Here is a 25,094-nt window from a genome sequence, read left to right on the forward strand (position 1 = left end):
ATTGCTATTCGAATTTCTTCTTGGTCGGGCAATGGAACGTCTGCTCCATCGTCGTCGATTGGGGCATCGGGTTCGCCTTCTCCTGGCGTTGTGCTTTCACTGCCATTCATCAGGCCCGAGAAATGTTTTCTCCATAATTTTAGTATGATCTGGGCATCATTCACTTTCACTTTAAGACACTAGTTTGACAAAAAACATACCCTTAATTTGAATTCAAAATTTGTCAAATGCTAGGAATAATAATCTGATTGAAAAAACTTCTTTTTTTTTTTGTKWTACAAATCAAACTATTCGATAACCTTACCCATTTTTCAAACAATTCTACAAAAATATTGCTTTAAACATCAATTGCTGACCTTGTAGCTTTATACTTCAGTGTTTTCAATTAGGATTTGTAGATTATCGCACTAAAGAGGTAATGTCATTGATATATGCGACTGTTGTAAAGAATTTTTTATTTAACTCGTTAACACGGACATAATTGTTATTACCTTATTAATGGTTTCCTTGAAGTTTTAGCTGAAAAGTCCATTGTAAAAAGCAGGTTTTCTGCCAACGAGCCTTAGAGAATAAATAATAAATAAATTTCATAAAAATAAAACATATAATTAATAATAAAAATTGCCTGAAAAGCGCAAGCCAAAAGCTGCTTGATTGAAAAATATTCAAAACTTTTAAACAAAAATAAATAAATTTGGCATTTGAAGCAAAAATACCTTCATCGCACCTGTCAGCCGCACATACACACGAATTTCACATCAATTTTGCTGTGCTGGCCTTGTGCACTTGAAATGTGTCTGCTTCGCTTCGGCTCTTCGAACGGCGTTATTTTTGCCCGCGAGCTGCGTAATTAGTTGGTATTTACTTCCACAAACACAAGTATTTTCAAGATCTGACAGCTGCGCAGTATTTTTACCGCTCATAATTGCCGATAACGTACAGTATTGAGATTTAAATAAACACGCAATAGCATTGTTTTTGTTGTTTCGCAGCGGCGAGCGTTGTCAATAGCCGCCAATTTGAATATTCACATTTGTTACTCGAGACAATTGTTTGCATGTGAAATACCGAAATTATTAGTAATCGGATATTTGTTTTGTTTATCGATCTGTTTAACGGTGTTCTTGAAATTGAGTAAGCTATAAGAGCAACAAATGACGTACAAAACTCTGTGTAAGAAACTTGGATCTCTTAAAGATCGATACAGAGTTTTTAAAGTATTTTAAGGAGATGGAAAGTATCTTTATATTTTTTATTTTTTTTATTTTTTTTTTTTTTTTTTTTTTTTGAATTTTTTTTTTTTTTATTTTTTTCATGATTTAATTACTGAAAGCTTGAAATGAATGCCTTTAGTATGACTAAAGGCACCAGAGGGGCGCTTGACATAACGAATGTCGCCGCAGATCGCTGATAATGGCGAGAAGAAGATCTGCCGCATGTTGCATCATGATAGCAAATGTTAACAAGCTGGAAACAGCGAACTGGCAGGCGTAACAAGCCAATTAATAAAACTAGCGGTGACGTCATGTCCCACTGACAGTACAACAACAAACAAATAGTCTGACAACAAAGTGCTGCCACCGAGAAATAACAAAAATACGTAAATAAAGTATATTACAACAACAGAGTCAGTTTGCAACTGCTGCTGCAACACGGCATGCACTCGTAACAATGCAACGGTGTCACATTTCACAGTTACAGCACTTGAAGCTGCGCGCGACAAGTCATCTGCCGTGTTTTGGAGTTTGCACACACACACACACACAGACACATCCAAACTGCGTATGTGTGTTTCGGTGTATGGAAGATTTGCTAAGGCTCCGCGTTAATCTTTGTGGCTTTGCTTGCGATTATGTGTGTCAAAAGACGTTTTGGTGTGTTTGTTGCATTCACACCCGCTTCAGCGTGACACCATAACGGTGTGTATGTATGTGTGTGTGTGTGTGGAACATCTCTGGTAATAAAAAACTCGCGTCACTTAATTCAATACATTACGCGCTTAGCTCATTTTCCCAGCAATTGCCGTCATCAGCTGCAACAACAGCAACAACGGTAAAAAGACAAGTTTGTATAGCAACAACAACCAGCTTTCGCATCAGAACAACGAAATTGTCGATGCAATTGCGATAATAAGTCAGCGTGTGGTGTTGAAGAACGGCTTGTAGACACCGTTCGTCGCTTCAAGCCGGCTTTGCTTGAGATATCGCGCCAGCGTTGTGAATTACAAGCAAGTTTCGGCGAACAAGTTAGTTTTGCAATAAAAAAGACACGATGGCAATCGCACATAAATATGTAACTTACATATGAGTATGTATGTATGTGTGTGGACTTGCAAGTACCTTGTAAAGAAATTCTCTGGTACTGATAATGTATAATCATAAAAGGATAAAGAAATAGCGAAACCTCACAAAGTCCAAGGAGAGAGCTTTAGAATATTTTTCAAAACAGCGTTGCCACCTGACTGAAAGAATTTAACTTTTCAAATAGTAAGTTAACAAAATGTGAGGTGAGATTTACAGTAGAAATATTATTTGTTAGAGGGTTGCCATCTGTTATGAACATTTAAAATTATCTTGAATTGTAATTTAAAAATACACTTAATTTTGCAAATATTTGCATGAAATAATTGAGATTTTAGTTTTTTTAGGAACATAATTTTTTTATAAGAACTTTACTCAGAAAAATTTTTTTTCATCGCGAAAAATTTACATAATTTAAAATTATAAGTTACCAAAAAAAAACTTACTCAGAACACATTGAAAAGAAAACGAATACAGAATATTTGGTAGTCTAAAAAGTCTCTTCGTATTTCTCATCAAACTTCAACTTATTTTTTATTTTTATATTGAACTTTAGTCAACCGAAGAACCAAATATGTATGATCTACAACTTTGCTTCCTCCGTTTTCCAATAGATTCCAATAGATGTCTCTAGGGTCAAGCACTGGTCGATTAAATCGTTTTTTATCGATCTTGGACATTTGTGTCTACACTAACCCAACAAAATATTTGTAGAGATCTGTTTGCATTCCAAACTTTGCGTGAAATTTTGCTTTTCTTTTCTTTTAATTCCAAGAAAAGTGCGGCTGAGGACCCGTCCACGCTTTACTGAAGCTGACACACACATAGTTAATACTATTACTCTACTACTACCATCTACATGATTTCTATTAGGTATTAAAAAATTATAGAATTTTTAACTTAACAAAAAAAATGGATGATAAAGCATTTCGTGTGTTAATTAAGCATTACTTTTTGAGGGAATGGAAAAACACTTTTGGACCGTCTTTATACAATAAAGCCTTAAATTTATAAAACAACGGCGGAAGCAATATTGTAGACCTAATACCATTTTGGTGGATTCCTTTTTGAAATTTTACCGCTAAAGACATTAATCCATCATTGTAAAACTTTTCTGGTTTCTCGGCGAAAAACTGCGGCAAGTAATTTTCACAGGCCTCTCTTGAAGCCAACTTTACTCCATTAAGAGAGTTCTGCATTGACCGAAACAAATGGTAGTCCGATGGTGCGAAGTCAGGGCTATATGGTGGATGCATCAAAACTTTCCAGCCAAACTCTCCCAGTTTCTACCGAGTCATCAAAAATAGTGTCGCAAAAAGTAGAAACAATGGTTCGGCCAGGCTGGAGCAGCTCATTGTGGTTGATACCTTTTCAATCCCACCAAACACTCAGCATAACCTTTCAAGGCGTCAGTCCTGGCTTTGCGACCATTTTTTGAGCTTGACCACGCTTGGACCATAAATCTTTCACACATTATCCTCTTATCTGATCCACTTTTCGTCTCCTGTTACCATTTGCTTCAGAAATGGTTCGATTTCATTTCGTTTCAGCAAAGAATAGCAGATGTTAATTCGGTTCATTAAACTTTTCACAGACAATTCATGTGGTACCGAAATATCGAGCATCTTTTTGTAGCCAGCCTTTTTTAAACGGTTCAAACTCGTTTGGTTAAGTGCCTTAGCGATATCATGGCTGCTTATGTGACGATCTGGATCGATCTTTTCCATAATTTCATCGACCAGAGCGAGGTGAATCTTTCATATAAAAATTTCCAAAACGGAAGCGAGCGAACCATTGTTGTGCTACACGAACACACAAATTTCATTGGTGGCTTGCGTGGCATTCTTCCCTTTTTTATAGAAAAATTTCAAAATATGGCAAATTTCTGCATTATTTTCACTCATTTTTGAACAGCTGTAACTTTTTTTAAATTTTTCCGAATATAATTTTTTTTTTGTTAAATGAAGCTTAAAATCTCATCTCTTCAATACTACTTTTCAATACTACTGAGATATACGACATTTATTAGCAAAATACGAAAAGACTTTTTCGTCTATATATGCATATATAAAAACCAATGAGCTATTTTTCATTTTTAGTGGGTATCAAAACGTGTGCACATCCTTCTTTTATGCAACTTACAACGACAGTTACTTATGCAACCACATTTTGCACGCAACTGCATCTTCCCTACTCTTCACGGCAACTCCGCCACTTCGAGCTTCTGTTAAAAATATTATTTCTTGCTGTGCGTTTGTTTACTTTTTAGCAAAAGATGCTTTTCTGCGCAGCTGCAAGTCATTAGATACCATTTTCAGCGCAAAACAACACATAATTTGTTGTTGTTGTGCGCATGCGTGTCGTTGCCGCCACGAACAGCTGAAGACGTCTGCAGTATATCACATTTATAGTCAATTTTCTTTGGTAAACGGGCACAATGGACATGTAAATTTGCGTAAAAAAATATGCCAGCGAGCTTTTGAAAGCTCCATTAGGTTGTTGTACAACTTTGATTACGTGTCTTCTTCGCCTGCGCGCAGATGAGTTAATGTTAACTAATTTATTCACTCGCATATGTTTCCTTATAGTCTATAAGACTATATTATATATATATATATTTGTGTTGTCACAAGTTGAATTCTCTTGTGCGGTGTTTTTGAATTTCGTTAAGCTTGCGGAAAATTATGCAAATGCACTCAGAAGTCAGCAGCGGCCACCAACGAGTTCGCTGCTTAAGTCTTTTGTACTTTGAGCTGCGTTGCTATCTCTAATGCATTTAAATGTTATTGTTGTTGTTTTTGCTATTCGTTTAATTTGTGTAGAGGGTTGCATTGCCACTTCAAGTAACTATTACGTAACATTACCGAATTGATTGTGCGAATTTTCGAAAGCGCACAATTCAATTTTCATCATTTTCTGCGCCGCTGATGGCGCGCATTAGCCACCAAAGCCAATCTATTTATTAACCATAAAGCAGTGCATTGTAATTGGTAATATGCGCCTAGTTGTTGTTTTTGCTCTGCAGCATTGTTGCAATTAAAGCTTCACGCTTCACGTGCGAAATCGGTGCATTGCAATAATGAATTTTGAAGCGCTTAAATGCCAGCGATTAGTTCACTCAGCAAGCTTTAAGGTGATTAACTGCAGCTGTTGTTGCTTTGCTTTGTTTTTGCATTGGTGGGGCTGGTACTATGTGAGGTCATTAAACGCAATCGATTTGCTAATTATTATTGACGAGATTTCGCACTTTGGCAAAAATTGCACGCGATCGCGGCAAATTGGCTAATTTGCTTGAGGGGCCGCACTCATTTGCAGTTTCAAAGGAGAAAGGTGTCGAAATGCCATAATGCTTACTATTAACGTAACACGGAGGCACTAATTAATAGTTTGGGGTGGGTTTATGATCCGCCCCTTGAAAACTAATTATATCTCGAAAAGTACTTCAAAGGTTCAAGGGGGCAAAGCAGCCTCACATGAAGTCAAATTTCACAACAATCTGTTTTATGTGTAAATCGAACCTTTGACAGATCTCCAACCAGTAAGAGATTGCGTAGAGTACGACTCCACAAATATGCTATCCAAAGGCAAAATACTTTGGACAATCAACAGCTTCGAAGCATTAAAATATCAGGTATGGTGGGGATAATTTTCAGCTGGTCCCTGGATCAATATACAAAAGATGTTTAAAACTTAACTATGCACCAATCCTTTGAGGAAGGCTTGTATTCATACCGAAGGCGGCCAAAGTCCGCTCCACTTTATTCGAAAGTAAGTCTAATGCCCTCCTTCTGAAGACATTTGCAAAATTGCTGACGCCTATAATAGAGAGAAGATTTTTGGATTACTCACGGAGACTGCACTTCACTCGCAAACTATAAATATATGTATGTAGAAATGGCAGTAAGGCATAAAGAACATGCACTGGGTGACCCTTTAGAGATAAGTGGAGCAAACAGCAATGTTCCCAATAATACAATTGTCAACAATAAGACAGATATGATACTCTTTACAAGGAAATTTCGCTAATAGAAACCGCCGAGGCTCTACGAGGTTACGTTAACAATTAAGTAGCATATTAAGTATCTGGGAAGAATTTTTTAATAGCAAACTAAGAGAGTATCCATAATATAGTATAGCAGGGAGGCGGTAGATGTCTGCTGGCTGCCGGAAAGTGGCTGCATGTACAATGGGGAACGAAAGAGCTAATGAGATTGCCAAAAGTGCCATCGGCCTGCCTACCGAACCAAAACAGGTAATACGAAAGTCGCTAAGGGCGAAATGGAATATATTAAGGATATCCTGATTGCCAAGATCATATAGAAGAGCTCCGAAAGAAAAAACGCATGCTTTTTAATCACACAGTCTCGAAAGGACGATTGTTGGTGTAATCACAGCTCACAACCTACTGTCATCACATAAAGCCGGGCATAAGTATGGTAACTATGATGTAAGTGGATGGAAACTGGTGTGAGAGTGACACTAGTACACCTCCTATTTATGATATTACAGCCGGCCAGTATGACCTAACCTCACCTATCATTATACGAAAAGATTAATTTATATTTCTCCATCAAACTGAAATGTCTCTAACTTTTTGGCATTTGAATCTTCTTCTCGATACAAAGTAAGGATGACCTTGACTGTCAATTTAGCGTTATCATATTTGGCATAATAAAAATTGATGTTGGCACACACACATTACTAATTCATAAAAGAACGTACCAGCTATGGCCTCTAGAAGTATGCATTTCGACCATAGCGCCATCTATCGGGTAGGTTAGATTTATACTTGTATTACCCAAATATGAACTAAAGTGGCTGAGAATTATGTTTCCAAACTTCAGTGCTAACTAAAAGACGTATTTAAACCATTTAGAGTTCAATGCTATTGCCGTTAGTATTTCTTGAAATTGAGTAAAATTTTAATACAAACTCTCTCTATTAAAATAGATCATTACTTTGAATTCCTTCTATTTCAGTGCTTTGTTTTGCGATAAATAATTCAAGCATAGTTGAAGTATAACATCAAAGTAGAGCTTGTGCTTTGCACAGGCAGAACTTCAGACAGACAAATAATAGTCTTCAATTGACGCAAAACGGCTTCCCTGAAGCGTTCGTTTCAGTTAGCTGAATAGCCAGAAGTCACATGGAGCTAAATCAGGCTAGTACGGTGGTTGCGGCACGATATCGGCTGAAAATGTTGGGTAAAAACTGCTACGCTACCTTATCATGGTGCAAACAGCACCTGTTGTTGACGCACAATTCCGGCCTCTTTTTTACGACATTTCTTGCTGACAACGTAGCCGGTCTGAAAGAATTCGGAGTGTGATAATCGAAAAACTGACAACATACGCTTGATTTTTGACCTGCTTTGACGTGGATTTTTCGGCTTCGGTTCAGCTTTGCCACGATATTCGGCGACCAGTCGCCTGTTTTCGGGTCGTAAACATAGATCCATGACACATTGCCACTAATAATACGTTTCATGAGATCCTGGTAGTCGAAACAACAACAACAGACGTCAAGGCGACGCTGTTTTTCGAAGAAATTTCGAGTTTTTGGCACCAATTGTGCTTTTAATTTTCTTAAGCCAAAATGCTGTCTCAAAATGGTTTTCGCAGCTGCTGATAACTGTTAATTGACAATTCTCAAGCACCAATTGCTTTATTCTATTGACGTATTCATCGTCAGCGTCAGTTCTCGACCCTCCTTGAATAATTTGTAGCAATCAAAAACACTTGTTCGCAACAAACAATTATAAGAGGGCCTTCTCCAGTATTCTAAATGTTTCTGCAATAAAAATTTGATTCCGCACACAAAATTTCGGGGTTTTCGGCGAAATTTTAATTAAAAAGTCTTACTATTTTTTGCCTACGGTAAGAAAAATTGTGCCGGCCGAGTAAGCCGGCAACTTGACGTGGGAATTGATAGTCTGGTTCTTACAACATATTTATTGTATATTAATGAATATTGTCTTAATTTTGATAATTAATTGAATAAAACCACAAGCACCGTTATTCTTCCTTTCTAATATTGGCTTTATTACCGAATAAAATCGACCGATAATTGTTATACTAACTCTCAGATTATAATCTGTTATTTCTTAACTTAATTTAATTATAACCAAGAATAACAATCACTCGCAATTTAATTTGATTGCTTTTTCCAACGCGAAATTATTGTAGAATTAGTAAATATAAAAGACAACAAAAACATGAATTTAAAATCAATAAAATTTGGCAAACGAATTAACTGGCCTTGCGCTCGATAAATCAATTCTAAATTTCGGGCGATCAATTATGAGCAAATCACATTGAAGCAAGCGGCTCGAGATCATTTTGTTGAATGTTTAAGAAACAAACAGACATTCATATGGCCTAGTAATGCACGAGCCACATAAAGATTGAATATATTCGGTGAAGAAATAGCTCGAGTTCGAGTTTACTTGAGGAAATGACAAGATACTTTGAGTTTGTTATCGCACAAAGGCATTAATTAGGGTCAAATCAACGAGTTACAAATTTCTGATTTTAACACCACAGACATTTACATAGAAAAAGTAAAATGCCGTCTAAAAAAGAAACACAAAAAACAATTAGAAAATGTTAATTACAAATTTACGAAAATCCACGGGATGAAATCTCACTTTCTGCGGTGGCCAAGCGGGAACCGGCTCAGCGCGAGCCGCCAATGATCCAGTGTTGTTGTAGATATGTTAGGTGACTCAGCCTGGCATGAAGCGAGCAATCAACAAGCATTTTCTTCTTTTTTCACTTCGCTTTCGGGCGCTGCGCGTCTAGTGTTTGTCGCCGCCGCAACCGCCGCCGAAATTCGATTTTTACAAATCACTTTAACTAAATTACATATTGACGTGCTGAGCTAAGTGTATGCACACACACAAATACACACAAGGAGTTGCAAGTGAAAGTGAATTTTTGAGCACCCAAAAGTCGCTGACCAAAAGTGACTGCGACGACAGCACGACTGCGGCTGCCGATCAGGCGTTTTATTGGTGACCGCATGGACGTGTGTGTGTGTGCTGTGCGTCGCGCTACCAAAACTGGCTGGAGTTGCAATTATGGGACCAAAAGTGATTTTGATTGCGAAAAATGTTTTGGCGGTGAACAGCAAACCGCTGGTAAACGAATCATTTGCGAAGCGAAATGAAAATCAAATTAAGGGTACCGTTAAATTCCATAAGCGATTGCAAGTGATACGCGCTGTGGCTAATGTAATGTAAAATAATCAAGTCATTTATTTTTTATAAATTAGTTGAAAAGAATTAAGCTCAGAAATCAATAGAAATATTTGTTTCCAACAATTTGAGATTTATTGTTTTAAAAAGGATTTTGCGTCGATTAAATACTATGGATAATACTTGGGTCGAGCATCATGATATTGAATCAAAACAAGAGGCTAAAGCATGGTGTGAACCTGGTTGTTCGGCTTCGAATTGAGTTCGTGTCAGGGAATCGGCCGAGAAAGTTATGGCCTCAGTGTTTTGGAATGGGAGAGGAATTTCCTTTGTGGATTACTTGCAAATTGGTAAAACAATTAATTTTTTTTCTTGGACCAGTTGAAGAAAATAATTCATGAAAAAAAGACTTGGTTTGCAGAAGAAAAAAGCTATTTTTCATCAAGACAATGCACCGTGCCACAAGCGCATTTTGACAAGGCCTAAAGTCCATGAATTAAAGTTCGAATTGTTGGAGCATCCACCGTGTTCACCAGATTTGGCCCCCAGCGACTTCCATTTGTTTTCAGAACTCAAAAAATATATGCGTGGCAAGCGTTTTTCATCAAATGAAGAGGTCATAACGGCTGTTGAAGCGTATTTTGCAGACCCTCCAGATTCTCACAGATAAGAGGATCGTTATAAGAAGTGTATTAATCTTCAGGGAGAATATATTTACTAATAAAGCGTATTTGAATCATAAAATTGTGTTTTTTATTTCAAATGACAAAACTTATTGAACAAACTGTTATTTGCAGACTAGTTCTAAATTTCACTATTTGGCCTTCCTCTCCACTAAGCACTATATACTCTTTTATTGGCTTGTTGGGGTAATGATATTATATTTCATTATATCGACATGGTTTCGATTCTCACCAAAAGCGTTAGTTACAGTTTCCAAAACAAAAATTGATTTGTTTTCGGTTTCGCTTTCAATATCGGCAATTTTTTAGCTTTAAGCAACAAATTTGGCGTATTTTCTGGTAATAAAACGCGAGCCGAATTCTGGCAACAACAAAATGTATGGCGAACGCGTTTTTCCTAAAAATATGTGCAAATCACCAGCCACAAGGCGCTCCAGCAGCAAGCGAGATCAAATTATTCAAACTATATAATTACTTTGTGCAGTTATGAGCACTCTGGCGGTGCCTCTGAGCTGGTTCTCAGGCACCGCTTATGCAACTATTTTCATATTTTCTTGCTGCTGTGGGAAAATGTATTTTTTACACACACGGCCGCTCGCTCGCAAAGAATTTATGCAATCAATTGCACACACACACACACATACACGCGCGCACAACTGTCAAACCGCGGTGGCCAGTTAATGATTTTCACGCATGTCTCCGAATTTATCGCCATGCGCTTTTGATGCGACCATCAAGTGGCAGCCAGCGAAGTGCTTTTGCCTTTATGCGGCAAGTTTGTTGCTTGAGTCTTTTGTTCGCGGACACATAAGCCACAGTTAACGGCCGATTAAAGTAAATTTTATTAATTTTATGTTCGCCATATATTTTTCGGCGAGTTTATTTTATGGCCGCCGCTTGTGTAATGGCATGCCATAAATTCTGCCATGACGCAATGTTGCACACACACACACACAAGTATAGGGTGTATTTGTTGTATAATGCTTAAATCGCCTTGCGCAGTTATGGCGGACGGACGGCCAATTCGGAGCGATTGTGTGGCAAATCACCTGCAAGTAAGCATTCGCTTTGTTCTTTCATGTCAGTCCATTTGAAATGTCGACTCTCCGGCTGTTGACATTTTTCGCATGCTTCTCAGTGCTACAGTGTTTGTTGTGCTGTTGCTGTCACACATTGTTTATGGGCAGCACAAAATTCATATTTAATTTTGAGCCGAGCATTTTCTTTGTGAATTTCATGTTCGTTGTGCCAGCCTTCGCCGGCAGCCGCACTTGTTTATGTAATTGCCCGCTTAGCCGCTTTGCTATTGTTGTGTGTGTTTTCAAACGCGAAAAATTCTCGGCGCCCTGCCCGCTTTGCCGCGAACCGGTTGCTGGCGGTGCGCTCGTGATTTGCTGCCTTAAGGCGAACCACTTTGCTCCGTGCATTTTTGTTGTGTTCGCAACAAGTGGTGCTATTAAACAATGCTGCGACTGCCAAGGTGTTGTCAGACTTCAAAAACATTGTTGTGTTTTTGTGCTTATTATGTTCAATAATACAGACGAGCGAAGGCGGCCGCAAGTTTCGTAACACATCAAAGCATAAATGAGTAGCGCTTATGTTTTCTGAACTTCTGCAGCCGCAGCAACGTCACACCCCTATACTCGTATGTCGATACAACGCAGACGTCTCGTTGCCGCATCTGACTTCCCGATTAACCGCTTCGAAACACGCCACTTTCACTGCCAACCAGCGAACTGTCGTACATCAGCGCAGGCATCGGCGGATTTTCTTGGCTGCTGGCATGCGACAGCCACTCTAAGAGCGCCGCATTCAATTTCCAACAACAAACCGTTAAAAAACAGTCAGCGCCTGTCATAGTCACGTGGTATCTACCACTTGCACCATTTTTGTTATCGTTTCACCATTGGCATGCCATTTGCCATACTCTATTAGCTTAGCGGCGGGCTAATTGGCTCCGCCACCGTCTGCTCCAATTCCAGTGCCACTTTGTGAGTGCGCTTGTGTGTGTGTGTGTCACATTAGTTGCGCCATTGTGTCTCTTTGAAAATTGGATTCGCCTTGAGCGCTAATATGATAATATGAGTGATTTGCCATAGTTGTTTATTTTTCTATTTTTAATTGGAAATGACCAATAAGCTTGGCATTTTGCACCGATTCTATGCTTATTGATCGAAACGAGTTCCGCGCGGAATTGCCATTATTTCAATTATTTTTGATAAATGATCGCAAGAATTTGTTTCGCAATAAGTCACGGTTTGGAAATTTTGCACGCTGATTGAAATTCAAAAATCTGGAAATTTTAGTTTCTTAAAATTTGTTTTTAAATAGTTCAGTGCGCAAGCGCCTAGAAGTTGTTTCAAAATATTATTTTACGTAACTATAATAATATGGCATAATCGCATAAGCGGTGTCTTCGCCTATAAAGAAGAAGGGCAAGTAAACGTGTAAATAGAAGGAAATATAAATTTTCAAAATTTCCGAAGTATTATCAATGAAATTCAATAAAAAAAATTAAAAAAAAAAATAAAAAAAATAAAAAAATGGTTAATAATAAAGACTTGACTTTAAACATAACCTCAAAACAATTTTTTCAGCAAAATACATGATAACTTTAACTCTGAAATCGTCAGAAACTCAAAATTGTATTGATCCAAAGACTTGTACACCTATTACGGTATCCTCTAGCCGTATTGTAAGATTTAGTATTAGTAATAATATTTATTTGGAAAGGTACTACAGCTGATCTCCGGGAGCTTCTCTCAAAAAAGATGTTTTGCGGTGACCACTATATCTCTGAACTGAATCATCTGCAATTAAAGAAAAAAACACAGATTTCGTTAAAGTAATGTTAAATCTAGTTATTAATTGGAGAAATCAGCAAAAACCGTTTTTTAACAAAATGGCGGTTTCTAAAAAAAAAAGATTTTTGACCAAAATTTCAGATTTAAATTGTTTATAAAAGAAATATTTATTGGTTAAAAAAATTTTTTATGTTAATTTCTAAAAAATATATTTAAAAACCTCGTGTTGAATTTTGAGACTAATAGGATTAGCCGTCTTTGAAAACACCATTTTGAGGAAAACACGTTTAAAGTTTGAAATGCACTTCCACGCAATTGATTTTTTCAAATTGTAACTGTATATAACCCCTTAAGGGGTTTGGTCGGTTTCAGAGATACGGAAAAAGGCAATTTTTTTTAATATAAGCAATCATATATTTCAAAAATATAATATGTTATGTCAAAGGTACATTTTTGAACAATATCTTCTGAAATTTCGATACAAAAATGTTGAAAATTCAACCGTTGAAACCTCGTTTCTCTGGGTGTCTCACAAAAGAGTGCTCTCGTTGTACACAGCAAAACTTATTATTGGTTAATATAAAATTAAAAAACCTAAGAATATTCCGTTAGTACATATCTAAATCTTGTTTTGAACGAAGAAAATAAGAAATATTACATTTTTCCTTTTTCTTCTCAGACTTTGCACAAAAAATCTAATTTTTTGGTCAAGTTTTCGCCATTTATTATATATTAAAAAAAAAAAATTCGAGAAAAACACTTTTACAGACAGAGCACTTAGCGCAGCTAGCCTAGAGCGCACAAATTCTGAAAGCTGTATCTCCGAAAATATTACTCAATTCAACTATAAAATTTACTACAATATTCTAGAGGTATTGTAGAATTTAATAACATCATAAAAGAAATAGATTTTTTGCGATTTTCAAACCCGCCAAACCCCTTAAAGTTACATAAAAATTCGTTATAAATAAAAATATTACTTACTTGCCATAAAGGATCCATTTTTGAACGCACACTTATTACGAACAAATGCAGATGGCACCACTGCCCTCACCTCACTTTCCAAAGATTTTGTCGAGCTAATCAATCGTGCGAATATTTGTTATTAAACATAAAGTAATGAAAAAATAACACGAGACACACTTCCACTGCCGTTAAAAAGAGCAAAAAAAAAAAGTTATTCAATCAACTGTTATATATATTTGGATGAAGACTAAGATATCGCAAAATAAATTTATGAATTTTTATAATTGCTAATATTGCTTTCAAATTACTTACAGTCACTCGCACTCGAGTTCGGAACTCCATCGGTAACAGCTTAGATGTGCAAATAAGTTTGGCGAAACGAGCGAGAGCCAATAACAAACAAAGATGGACGACATTAAAGCGGTTAGCAGCAATTTCAATAACGCCAACAACAACACAAGTATGAGCATGAACATGGACAGTAACAACAGCGACGATATGGTGCGCCAATCCGAATCACCAGCACGCACAATCGATTCGCACGATTCCACAGTCGACAGCATGGACACGATCGTGGATCGCAGCGTCAATCGCGAGGAGCTCATGCACGCCACCATTGAGCAGAGCTTGAACACGACAAATGCACAGCATGACAGTCTCACTAACTCACAGAAATCCATATTGCAGCGCAACAGCAGCGGTTGCAGTGACACCGACGACCACCAACAACAACAGCTGAGTCCACAAAAGCAAATGCAGCAATTACAAGCAGATACACAAAGTCACATTTACTCAAGTCCTGTGTACGATCAGAAGCCACCGCTGAAGTTGACGGCAGCCACATTGGTCGCCTCTGTGGCAGCCAATAACGTTGGCAATGGTAAAAACCTCGGTGGCGATGACGCAAAGAAGCCGAAATTGATGACACACGAGGAATTCCAACAACAATTGCAGGCCGCAATTGCTTCGCGTGCCAACACACTCGATTCGCGTATTAGCAAGAAGCAGCGCTTTCCACCGGAATTGATTAAAATCAAAGATGGCGATGGCAGCTCATCGAATTCGGCGAAAGCGGCGAAATATCAAAGGCGTGCCAAGTCCAGCGCCGACTGCTGTTCGGCCTTCCCATGGCAAATTGTTTTGGGTACATTGCAGCTAATGTTGGCCATTACGTTGGTGGCGCTCGGTTCATTGTTGATTGTGCGCGAAGCGGCGCTCTCCACGGCCGGTTGTGGTATTTGGACTGGCCTGGTGGCGGCCATCACTGGTTCGCTGGGCGTAGTCAGCATACGGAAGACACAAACAGCGTTTCTGGCGCTGAGTTTAATTTGCATTGCGACCAGTACACTGGCGTTGGCTGTTTCCGGCGTGGGGCTCTCTAGGGACGTCAACCGAATGGAGGAAAAGGTAAGCAGAAATTAGCCCCAACGATGTAGAAATAAAGTATGCCCTCTTTTCTTAGTTTGACTTGTTGAATGCGAATAGTGAGATATCGGCTGCTTCCGGTCTAATTTTGGCATTGTTTTTACACTTTGTTGTCAGTATTGTATCGGTGTACAGATGTGCGTTGCAGATATGCTCCAGGTACGTAAATAATATTATAATTATGTTAAATACGCTTGAGTCCACAAAATTCGTAATTTTAATGTTGTGAAACTAAATTTCGGCATCCGGTTGCTTGCGGGTATTTACAAAAAGTTTTGACGTTTGCCTTCAAGAGAATCTATTACAATCATTGCGAAAGATGCCAGATAGTATTCATAATACAGAGTAAAGCAATTTAACTAAAGACGGTATAAATGTGCTTTTGACATATTGCACCCCTATTTCTAGCACAGATAACCTAATATATATAAATATATAATAATATATTGTATGACTCATGTCTACATAACCATACATTGCTTGCATTCCCGTCTGCTCAAATACCCCTATACAACTGTAAACACCATGCGCTCAGTAATTCCTCAATTCAAAGCTCGCTTATCGCATATGGCAGCACGGCGCTTGGCAAACTGTCAAACGCTGACGATCCAGTGCGAATCCGACAATAAGCTAGCAGCAACAGCAGTGAAGTGAAAAAAATCATTTAATACGTGCAATTTAGCAAAAGTTCATGCAAAAATGTGTAAAAAGAGTGTATAAAGTTTTATAGTAGTGCGTAAGCGTCGCGTCGGTATGTCTCGTATGTGTTTTGAATGTTTTAATTACGTGTGCAACAACCAAATATTTGTGTACAAATAAACAAAACGACCTGTGAAAATATCGCCCACGCCTTCCTTCCGCTAACCGTAGTCAAAATTCACCGTCGCATTGACAGTAGCAGCTACAAGCGCAGTGAAAGCAGTTGAAAATATTGAAAGTTACAAATATCGTAGCACAATTTAATTGGATCACGGCGACGTTAAAAACGCCCACATCTTCGGAGGTCATCAGCGTCACCGGCGCAATGCCACTGGCCGATTTGAATAAAGATTTGCGCCAACAGCATCAGCTAGGCGTAGGTATTGCTGTCGGAAATAATGCCCATCCGGACAATGCCAATGGCGCCTTGGTCCAGCAGCAGCGGCGCCAGCGTATGCAGATCACTTCGTCAGGTTGTAGTAGTCTGGCCGTGACACCGATGGAGCACACACCCACTGATGAAGAAAGTGGTGGTGTGACCACCGTGACGTCATCCCAGCGCAGGCAGCAGGCACAGCAACAGCAACAACATTTGCAACAGGTGCAACAAACAGCATTACAAGCTGCATTAGAACAACATCACATCAGCTCCGATACGGCGGATACGACTGAACTGATGGATTTAAGTGATTCGGAAGGTTATGCGCCAGCTGTGGGTGATGGGGAGTTGCGCGAAAATGAGTTCGAGCTACGCGAAGTAATAAAGGAAGGCCATGACAAAGCCGACCCATCACAATTCGAATTGTTGCGTGTACTGGGCGAAGGTAGCTTCGGTAAAGTGTTTTTAGTACGCAAGGTTATTGGCAAGGATGCAGGTACGCTATACGCGATGAAAGTGCTGAAAAAAGCCACGCTGAAAATCAAGGACCGTGTGCGTAGTAGAAATGAGCGTAAAATTTTAGCCGACGTCGGGCATGCGTTTATCGTGAAACTGCACTATGCCTTCCAAACACCCGGTAAATTGTATTTAATATTGGATTTTTTGCGCGGTGGTGATCTATTTTCAAGATTATCAAAAGAGGTGATGTTTACGGAGGACGATGTCAAATTTTATTTGGCTGAATTGGCTTTAGCATTAAATCACCTGCACACATTGGGAATAATTTATCGCGATTTGAAACCGGAAAATATTTTGTTGGACGAAAACGGGCACATAGCGCTTACTGATTTTGGTCTGTCGAAGCAGCCTTTGGATGGCTCCAAAACGTATAGTTTTTGTGGTACCGTCGAATATATGGCACCGGAAATAGTGAATCGCAAGGGACATGGTGTGGCAGCCGATTGGTGGTCTTTTGGTGTATTGATGTTCGAAATGTTGACAGGAAATTTGCCATTCCATGGACAAACGCGTCAAGAAACAATGAATCAAATATTACGCTCGAAATTGGGAATGCCCGAAAACTTATCGCCCGAGGCGCAATCGCTTTTGCGTGCACTATTTAAACGTAATCCCCAAAATCGTCTAGGTGCTGGAGAACACGGCATACTGGATATTAAAGCGCATTGTTTCTTTGCAACAATTGACTGGGTGAGGTTGGTGCGGAAAGAAGTACGTCCACCATTTATACCAGCAGTGTCGCGAGATGACGCGTTTTACTTCGATATCGAGTACACCTCAAAGCCGCCACATGATTCGCCCGGTGGTCCAATTTCTGCATCGGCACATGAAATCTTTCGTGGCTTCAGTTTTGTGGCGCCGGTGTTACTGGATGAATCTTCTAACAATTCCAGTCCACTGTCGCCTTATGTGCCCCACGCACACAACCCGCAGCGTACTCTGCCTGGTGTGCTGCCTGGCAACTTTCATTCAGAATACAATTTGTTGCAAGAATTAGGACGCGGCACATTTTCCGTATGCCGTTTGTGTGAGCATCGCTCAACCAAAAAGCATTTTGCAGTTAAAATTATTGAAAAGGCAGCGGCAGCGGCGTCGTCCACCTCCGCCGATTGTTGGGAAGAAGTTGAAATAATGCTGAGATACGGAAATCACCCTAACATTGTCACTCTATTCTCAGTGTACGAGGACGTAACGTCTGCGTATCTAGTTATGGAGTTGCTGAAAGGAGGAGAGCTTCTCGATCGCATACTAGCAGTGGGACAAATGTGCGAAAGTGAAGCCAGCGCAGTGCTAAGGACGGTTGTGTCAGCTGTGGCGTACCTGCACGAGCATGGTGTTGTGCATCGTGATCTAAAACCATCGAATATGATTTATGCCAGCATGCGGCAAACGCCGGAGACTCTAAAACTTTGTGACCTGGGTAAGTACTGAAGTAAATAACAAATATTATAGAACAAATTCACCATATTGTGGCGAGTGGTATTGATAATTGCAAACTAATTATATTCAGGATTTGCAAAGCAGCTGCGTGCCGACAACGGTCTGCTGATGACACCATGCTATACAGCCAACTTTGTGGCGCCAGAAGTACTGAAACGTCAAGGTTATGACCTGGCCTGCGATATCTGGTCATTAGGAGTGTTGCTCTACATTATGCTCTCGGGTCGCACACCGTTCGCTTCAACGCCAAACGACTCGCCTGATGTGATATTAAAGCGGATAGGTTCCGGACATGTGGACTTCACTTCTAGTCGGTGGGCGATGACCGGCCACGAAGTGAAAGATCTGCTACGCCAAATGCTACACATCGTGCCGGAGAATAGACCGACAGCAGCACAAATTTTGCAACACCCGTGGCTGCGCGAACAGTCAGCGGGCTCAGTGCGCCTCACAGAGTACGCGATAATACCCACGCAAATGTCAGCCAAGGGTGTCAATGCCACAGGTGAAAGAGGTGTGGGCGTGGCGCAACCCAACGCCAATTCTGTGCGCGAGGCAACAGCAGCACTACGCGGCGCAGTCGATGCGACTTTTCGCGCAATTGCAATACCACAAGCGGCAAATGTGGGACCAGTAGAATTGTCGAAATTGGCGAAACGACGTGCCAAAGACCGAGCCAACCTGCACTCGTAAATTTTTTTGGCGAAATTTCAATGAATCACCTGCTGGGGGGCTAGGAGTGAGCTAGATAAAAACCATTTAGTGTGCTAAATGGAAATTTGTTTACCATAAAAGCAACGTTGGTGCGTGTGTGGAGAAGCAAATTGCCATCATTATACTGTGGCGCACATTGTTAGCGTATTTATTAATAAAACATTTATCTAGTGGCGAGGAGAGGCGGGGAGTAATTATATTTTTAGGCGTTTTGTCAACTTCTTACGCACGACTTCCAGCTGCACAACACACAACCCGCCCCAATTAAGAGGGCGTTGAGACCAGCTGGTGTGCGTTCGTTTGTGTTCTGTGCGCGTTTTTAAATGTGACGAGATTTTGCGTACAAACTAATTATTTATTTTATAAAATAATACTTGTTGTTTGTATGCGATTCAATACATATTAACAATTGTAAATTATAAACAAGATAAACATAAGAAGAAGAAGAGAAGTATATTTTTTTGCATAACTACTTACTCAAAAATAATGGCCAAAGTTATAATGCTTATCACAACTAACAAACAAAAATTAATACAATATTACTTGAAAACATTGTATACCTGTACACGCAGCAAAAGCTGCAAACATATTCTAAATAAGTATTTTCTAAAACGATTTCAACCACGTTTAGTGTTCGTAGCAGCGATAAATAGATTCAGGCAACTTCCGTAAGAACAATTCCAAAAGAATTTCTCATGCCATTGCCAAATTTTTGACGTGTGCACCTGCAGCACTCCGCGTTTGAAATCAAAATTATGCAGGAATTTTACTGAATAATAAATGACAGACCTATATTTTGTATAAAATTATTGAATATGGTAAAATTGTAAATTTCTCGCTTAATTGTAGTGAAATTGAATTGTGAAAACAATACGAGATTGTGATTTGCCTTTGAGAATAAGTATAAAACTCTGCAAACATGCATACGCACATAACCTAGAAGTGAGCTCGGCTGAACGCTGAACAATTAATTTGTAAAGACGAAAGTTACATATGTGGAAATATTGTGGTCAGTTGGAAAGTGATACTTGTTTTGTATATTAAAAATCCAATTTGAAATACTTGTTGGGAGAATTTGAGGAAAGTATTTATCTAGTAATGTAAGTAATTAATTACGTAAGCATGGACTCTCCGGAGTCATAATAATGAGTTGCTGACTTCTCCTACTCACTTGCGGTTTCTGTATTTCCAAAGTCGTGAATGTACATGTGGAAAAATGCCAAGCATTGCTGCTCCTGAACGCAAACTAAAAGAAGAAAAGTAAAGTAAAGTTAATGAACAAATTATATTGGCGATTGAATGCGTGCAATTAAGATAGATACAGTTGTAGTTTTAGTGAATTTAAATTTGACATTTTGTAACTCGGCTGTAATTCGTATACATATAATCACATTATCGCTTCTAACTACAAACATATATACATACATACATATATATCTGTCTCTTATACACATCTAGATGTGTATAAGAGACAGTATATATATATATATATACATATATATATTTAAGTAAATAATAGATAACATAAGAAAGTAATGAAGGTTTGGTGTTAATAGTAATTGCGCGTACATACACGTGTACATATGTAAATTTGTAAAAATGGGCCGAAGAAATTTGCATAAAAAGCTACGTTAACCTAAATGAAGAAAACGATGACGTCGGCATAGTATTTTAACAACTTGCATTAAATATATTCAGACAAACATATATTAAACAAGTTCAATTTATTAAATATTAAATGCATATTGCTAAGCAGAAATACACATACATACGTACATACATAGATACACATACATATACACACAAAGAAGGCAAATATTATGCATACATATATACATAATGCATATAACATATTATATATTAGCTATATACATATACATATATTTGGTATGATTAACTAATAAATGTATATAATTATATTTAGAGAGAATTTATATAATTACCTACCACATACTTACCTTGAAAATTATGACGTAATAACTGCATAAATACCTACAACATTTGTCGAAATTTATAAAGTTGGGTTGTTGGGCGGTCTTTTAAGCTTCGCAACTTCTGTGTTACATAAAATAAAATTTGCATAAAAACTGTTGCAGTTTATACATAAAAAATACATATATACATATATACACATATTTTGTGCAAATGTAGGCTAACACACACATATTTGCATATACATGCATACGCATGCCTTTTGCATATGTAGATATTGTTGAAATTTGCAAAGATTTAAACAAACTTGTCTATAAAATGAGATTTTGGAACGAGCCAACTGCTGAAGAATTTGTAAAACAAAAAACACAAAAAAAAAAACTAATTTAATGAATATAGGAAATTCAGTGCCATGATAAAGTGTGAAGCAAGCGGTCTCATCAGTGGTGCGGGTAAATTTATGAAAACAGAAATTAAAGACCAATTGTTGTAAACCCTCATTGCTTTTAGGACCGCATACTACACACAAACTTACAAAGTAAACCGCATAAAATTCACTTCAAAACACTTTTGTTTCAATTGTTGTAACGCTTTTCTTTTGCATTTCTTTCTTTAGTGCATAAATTTCACTTAAGAAGAGGGTCGTTTTAAGCGCTTTTATCGAAATATAAAAAAGAAATAGCATAAGCATACATAGACACATACAACTTGCCAAGTAGAATATTTTAAATTCTCAAAAGCGGAAATATTAAGACAAAAAACATCTTTCAAAGCATTAAAAGCTGATTTCTTCTGGCACTGATACGGCAATCGCTCTGTCACCTACGCCTGTCATTTATCACAAAACGCAACCTATGCGCACAATAAGTAACAAAAATAATAAAAAATTATAAAAGTAAATAAAAAAGTAAACATAGACGCTAATTATCACATACTTTCTGCTCGCCGCTGGCTAGCATTTGTCGTATCAGCGCCGAGGCACAAACCAAATAGCCAAATAAAAAGTCTAATTTGAGTGAAAAAAAACGGTGAAAAAACTGCAAATTTTTGCAACAAGTTGCTTCCATGCAAAATTTATAAAACAAATACAATTATTGTTTTTTCTAACGTTCAATTAAGCAAGAAATTCGCATGTAAAACAAACTAACAAACAAACATACATACATACATACATATAGTATATATTCACACCCACTAAGTTGTCAATTCACTCTACAATTATTGTGCAAACATACTTCATATATTTTTATGCGCCTAACTCGCACGCACACACACACATACGTATACAATATGTATGTATAGGTATATTTTAATGCATTTTACAACAAGAACAAAAACACTCGTTTAATTGTTAACATTTTACCAAGTATTATATTTAAAATTTTGATGTTTTGTGTGACATTTTTGTAAAAAACTAATATTTACCAACACTTTGGAAACGCATTTTATATCTTTCCATACTTCTTATTGTATTATATAAGCATTTACATACATACATACAAACATACATGCAAATGTGCAACTGTCTTATAACAGTGTATTAATTTTAGTTAATTCGTTTGAAATCGTTTAATGTATTCATTAACATATTCAGCGCTAGGAAAATCTTTACCATTTGCATTTAGATTTTAAATATTTAGTGAATTCTACAAAAACAACAACTGCTGCTGCTGCTCGTATTTCAATTATGCGCTACATACATACATGCATGCACATACATTGCCATATGCGGTGCTAATTTGTGGAAGAAATAAAAACAAAAGCAACAATAACAATAACAAATATTCACAGCCGCGCACTTCATTAAATGCTTTGAAAAAACAACAAAAAGGGTACAGCTGGCAAAAAAATAAATGCAGCTGGTCAGCATGTGAAAAGTTGTGTATTTTCCCACATTAAATATTCCAGATTTACTATATATTAATAGCAAACAGCAAGAATACAAGTAAAAAAAAAACAAAAACAATGAAGAGCAGATTATTAAATGAATTTAAAATTAATAAAAGCTACATGTTTTCTTTATTTTAAACAATTAATTATTCGATTGAATAAAGTTGATATATTAAAAAATTACGAAAAATCTTTTATTGAAGAAAAATTAGTTTGAATTAAATTATAAACTATTAATTTATTATTTTTATTATATACATATTTATTTATATTAATATTTATGCATTATAAAATTAAGCATTAAAAAATACTTTAGTTAAATTTTTTAACCGGAAAGTTTTTTTTTCTTAAGTGTAAAGAATATACGTTAATTAAAATTAAAAACAAATTGTTTAGAATTTATATTTTTCCCATTTCGTAACACGCGTTGTACAATCCCAAAATCGGAATTAAAAAGTGAAATACTAAAAATTAAAATTTTTAATTAAAATAATTTTTAATCCAAGATGTTTTTTCAATTGATAAATTGGCAACCCTGGTTATTAGCATAATATTTATATTGTTTAATAAATTATAAAATATACTATCTTAGTTACTTATAATGTCTTATTCCTCTTTTACAAGTTAAGAGGAGAGAGAGATAGCAATTGACCGCAGTATCAGTTGCCACACAATTCGTTGAGCTATCAACTTCCTTTGATAAGGTCTTATCGGTGTTTTTAATTTCCTCACACATTTATAAGAAACCTCAAGATAACAGCTTTGCGACCAGGAAATTCTTTATTACCGTTATTAATGTGCCATTGTCAAACATTTGATGAGACGTGTAATCAGTAATCGTCACGGTCCGATTGCAAAATGTATGTACATATGTATATGCCGGCGTTGCCGCAGTGTCAATTCAATTGTGAAATAGTTTAAATAGCGTATTAGAGCACATGTTTCGGGTTGAACCAAAATTTTTGCTTCGTCAGTCCGAGAAAGGTTGATAAAGCTGGGCTGAGTCCATAAAGTTTTTCATGTCAGGTAGGATAAACGTGCAGTCCGTGCTTTAATATAAAATTGGAGTGTTGCGACCAGCTAAAATTGAGGGCGTTTTGTTTGTGGTCTGAAGATGGATCCATATGTACATTACATGCCTTACATCTTACCGAAAGGAAATTTGAAATTTTGGATTGAGCCGTATGGCTCGCAGTAGTAAACTCGAGTTGAGTTGGACTCAATGCCGGTATGGATCAGTGGGATATAGAAAAGCACTGCTTTTAAAAGTTGCTCTAGTGTTGACAATGTTGATTTTTTTACTTAAGGATGACCCAACAGCCGATTCTATTTCATATATGCGGTTATTATTTTGAACATCTAACTCAGTTTTGGAATTATTGCTTTGAAAAGATCTGACAAGGCACCGACACCGATTTAGGCTCTTTAAGTGACGGCAAAGGTTTATTTTTCAGGAAAACAGGAGAGTGCTGTAAACTCTCGAAGGCTATTCTTTAGTTTATTATTTTCCATAAATATATTACCTACAATATCAACACATATGAGTTTCCTGCACAAATGGCTGTTAATTCATATATTGACTTTTGCTATTTCTGAATCCCTGGGCACAGAGCATATACATTGCATATATATTTGTAGTGTAGGTCTTGCTCTTCCAATGCTTCACCCGGCACCATAAATCTTCTGCAGAAGCTTTCTCTCCGACTCATCATCAGTTGTCATCGTCCATGCATCTGCATTATACAGCTGGACGGGGATGATGGGTTATTGGTAGAATTTGATCTTTGTTCGTCGAAAGACAACTTTACTTCTCAATTGCCTACTCAGTTCGAAGTAGCACCTGTTGGTAAGAGTTATTCTGAGTTGTATTTCGATCTGTGTTGTTGGTGTTAATACCGGTTACATGATAGGCCAAATTATCTACGACTTTGAAGTTATTACTGTCAACAGTGACGTGGGAGCCTAGACACGCGTGCGACGACTGTTTGGTTGATTACAGGGGATATTTTGTTTTGCCCTCTTTCACAGGAAGATCCATAAGCTTTGCTTTCTTATTTAGTCTGGTGAAAGCAGTACTTCACACTCCTTAACCGGATAAAAATGCGGGCCAACTCCCGTAAGATGGAATTGGCTGTTGTAGCAATCGTT

At 37.6% G+C, this 25,094-nt stretch overlaps 2 protein-coding genes and 1 long non-coding RNA gene across 3 annotated transcripts in view; 2 read left to right on the top strand and 1 right to left on the bottom strand.

Annotated features, from left to right (window-relative positions):
- The window catches only part of LOC108971369, a 5,438-nt gene extending 4,858 nt beyond the window's left edge, over positions 1-580 (bottom strand). Inside the window, exons 1-2 of the long non-coding RNA XR_001993546.1 lie at positions 492-580; positions 357-437 (exon numbers count right to left, since the gene is read on the bottom strand). This is a non-coding gene — a long non-coding RNA (uncharacterized LOC108971369). The remainder of the gene's footprint in view (positions 1-356; positions 438-491) is intronic.
- Positions 1-25,094, top strand: part of LOC108971367 — a 46,910-nt gene that overhangs the window by 16,233 nt on the left and 5,583 nt on the right. The window contains exons 2-3 of the mRNA XM_018937367.1: positions 14,263-15,355; positions 15,411-15,532. Of these exons, the coding sequence (XP_018792912.1) occupies positions 14,354-15,355; positions 15,411-15,532 (1,124 nt within the window). The 5' untranslated portion in view covers positions 14,263-14,353. The remainder of the gene's footprint in view (positions 1-14,262; positions 15,356-15,410; positions 15,533-25,094) is intronic.
- Positions 15,999-20,547, top strand: LOC108971365 (ribosomal protein S6 kinase 2 beta). The gene is made up of 2 exons (XM_018937363.1): positions 15,999-18,390; positions 18,481-20,547. Exons 1-2 carry the CDS (start codon positions 16,398-16,400, stop codon positions 19,101-19,103), a joined length of 2,616 nt encoding a protein of 871 aa, XP_018792908.1. The 5' UTR covers positions 15,999-16,397; the 3' UTR covers positions 19,104-20,547.

The sequence above is a fragment of the Bactrocera latifrons genome, unplaced genomic scaffold (assembly GCF_001853355.1).
Source record: "Bactrocera latifrons isolate USDA-ARS-PBARC rearing strain unplaced genomic scaffold, ASM185335v1 scaffold_34, whole genome shotgun sequence".
Classification (NCBI taxonomy): domain Eukaryota; kingdom Metazoa; phylum Arthropoda; class Insecta; order Diptera; family Tephritidae; genus Bactrocera; species Bactrocera latifrons.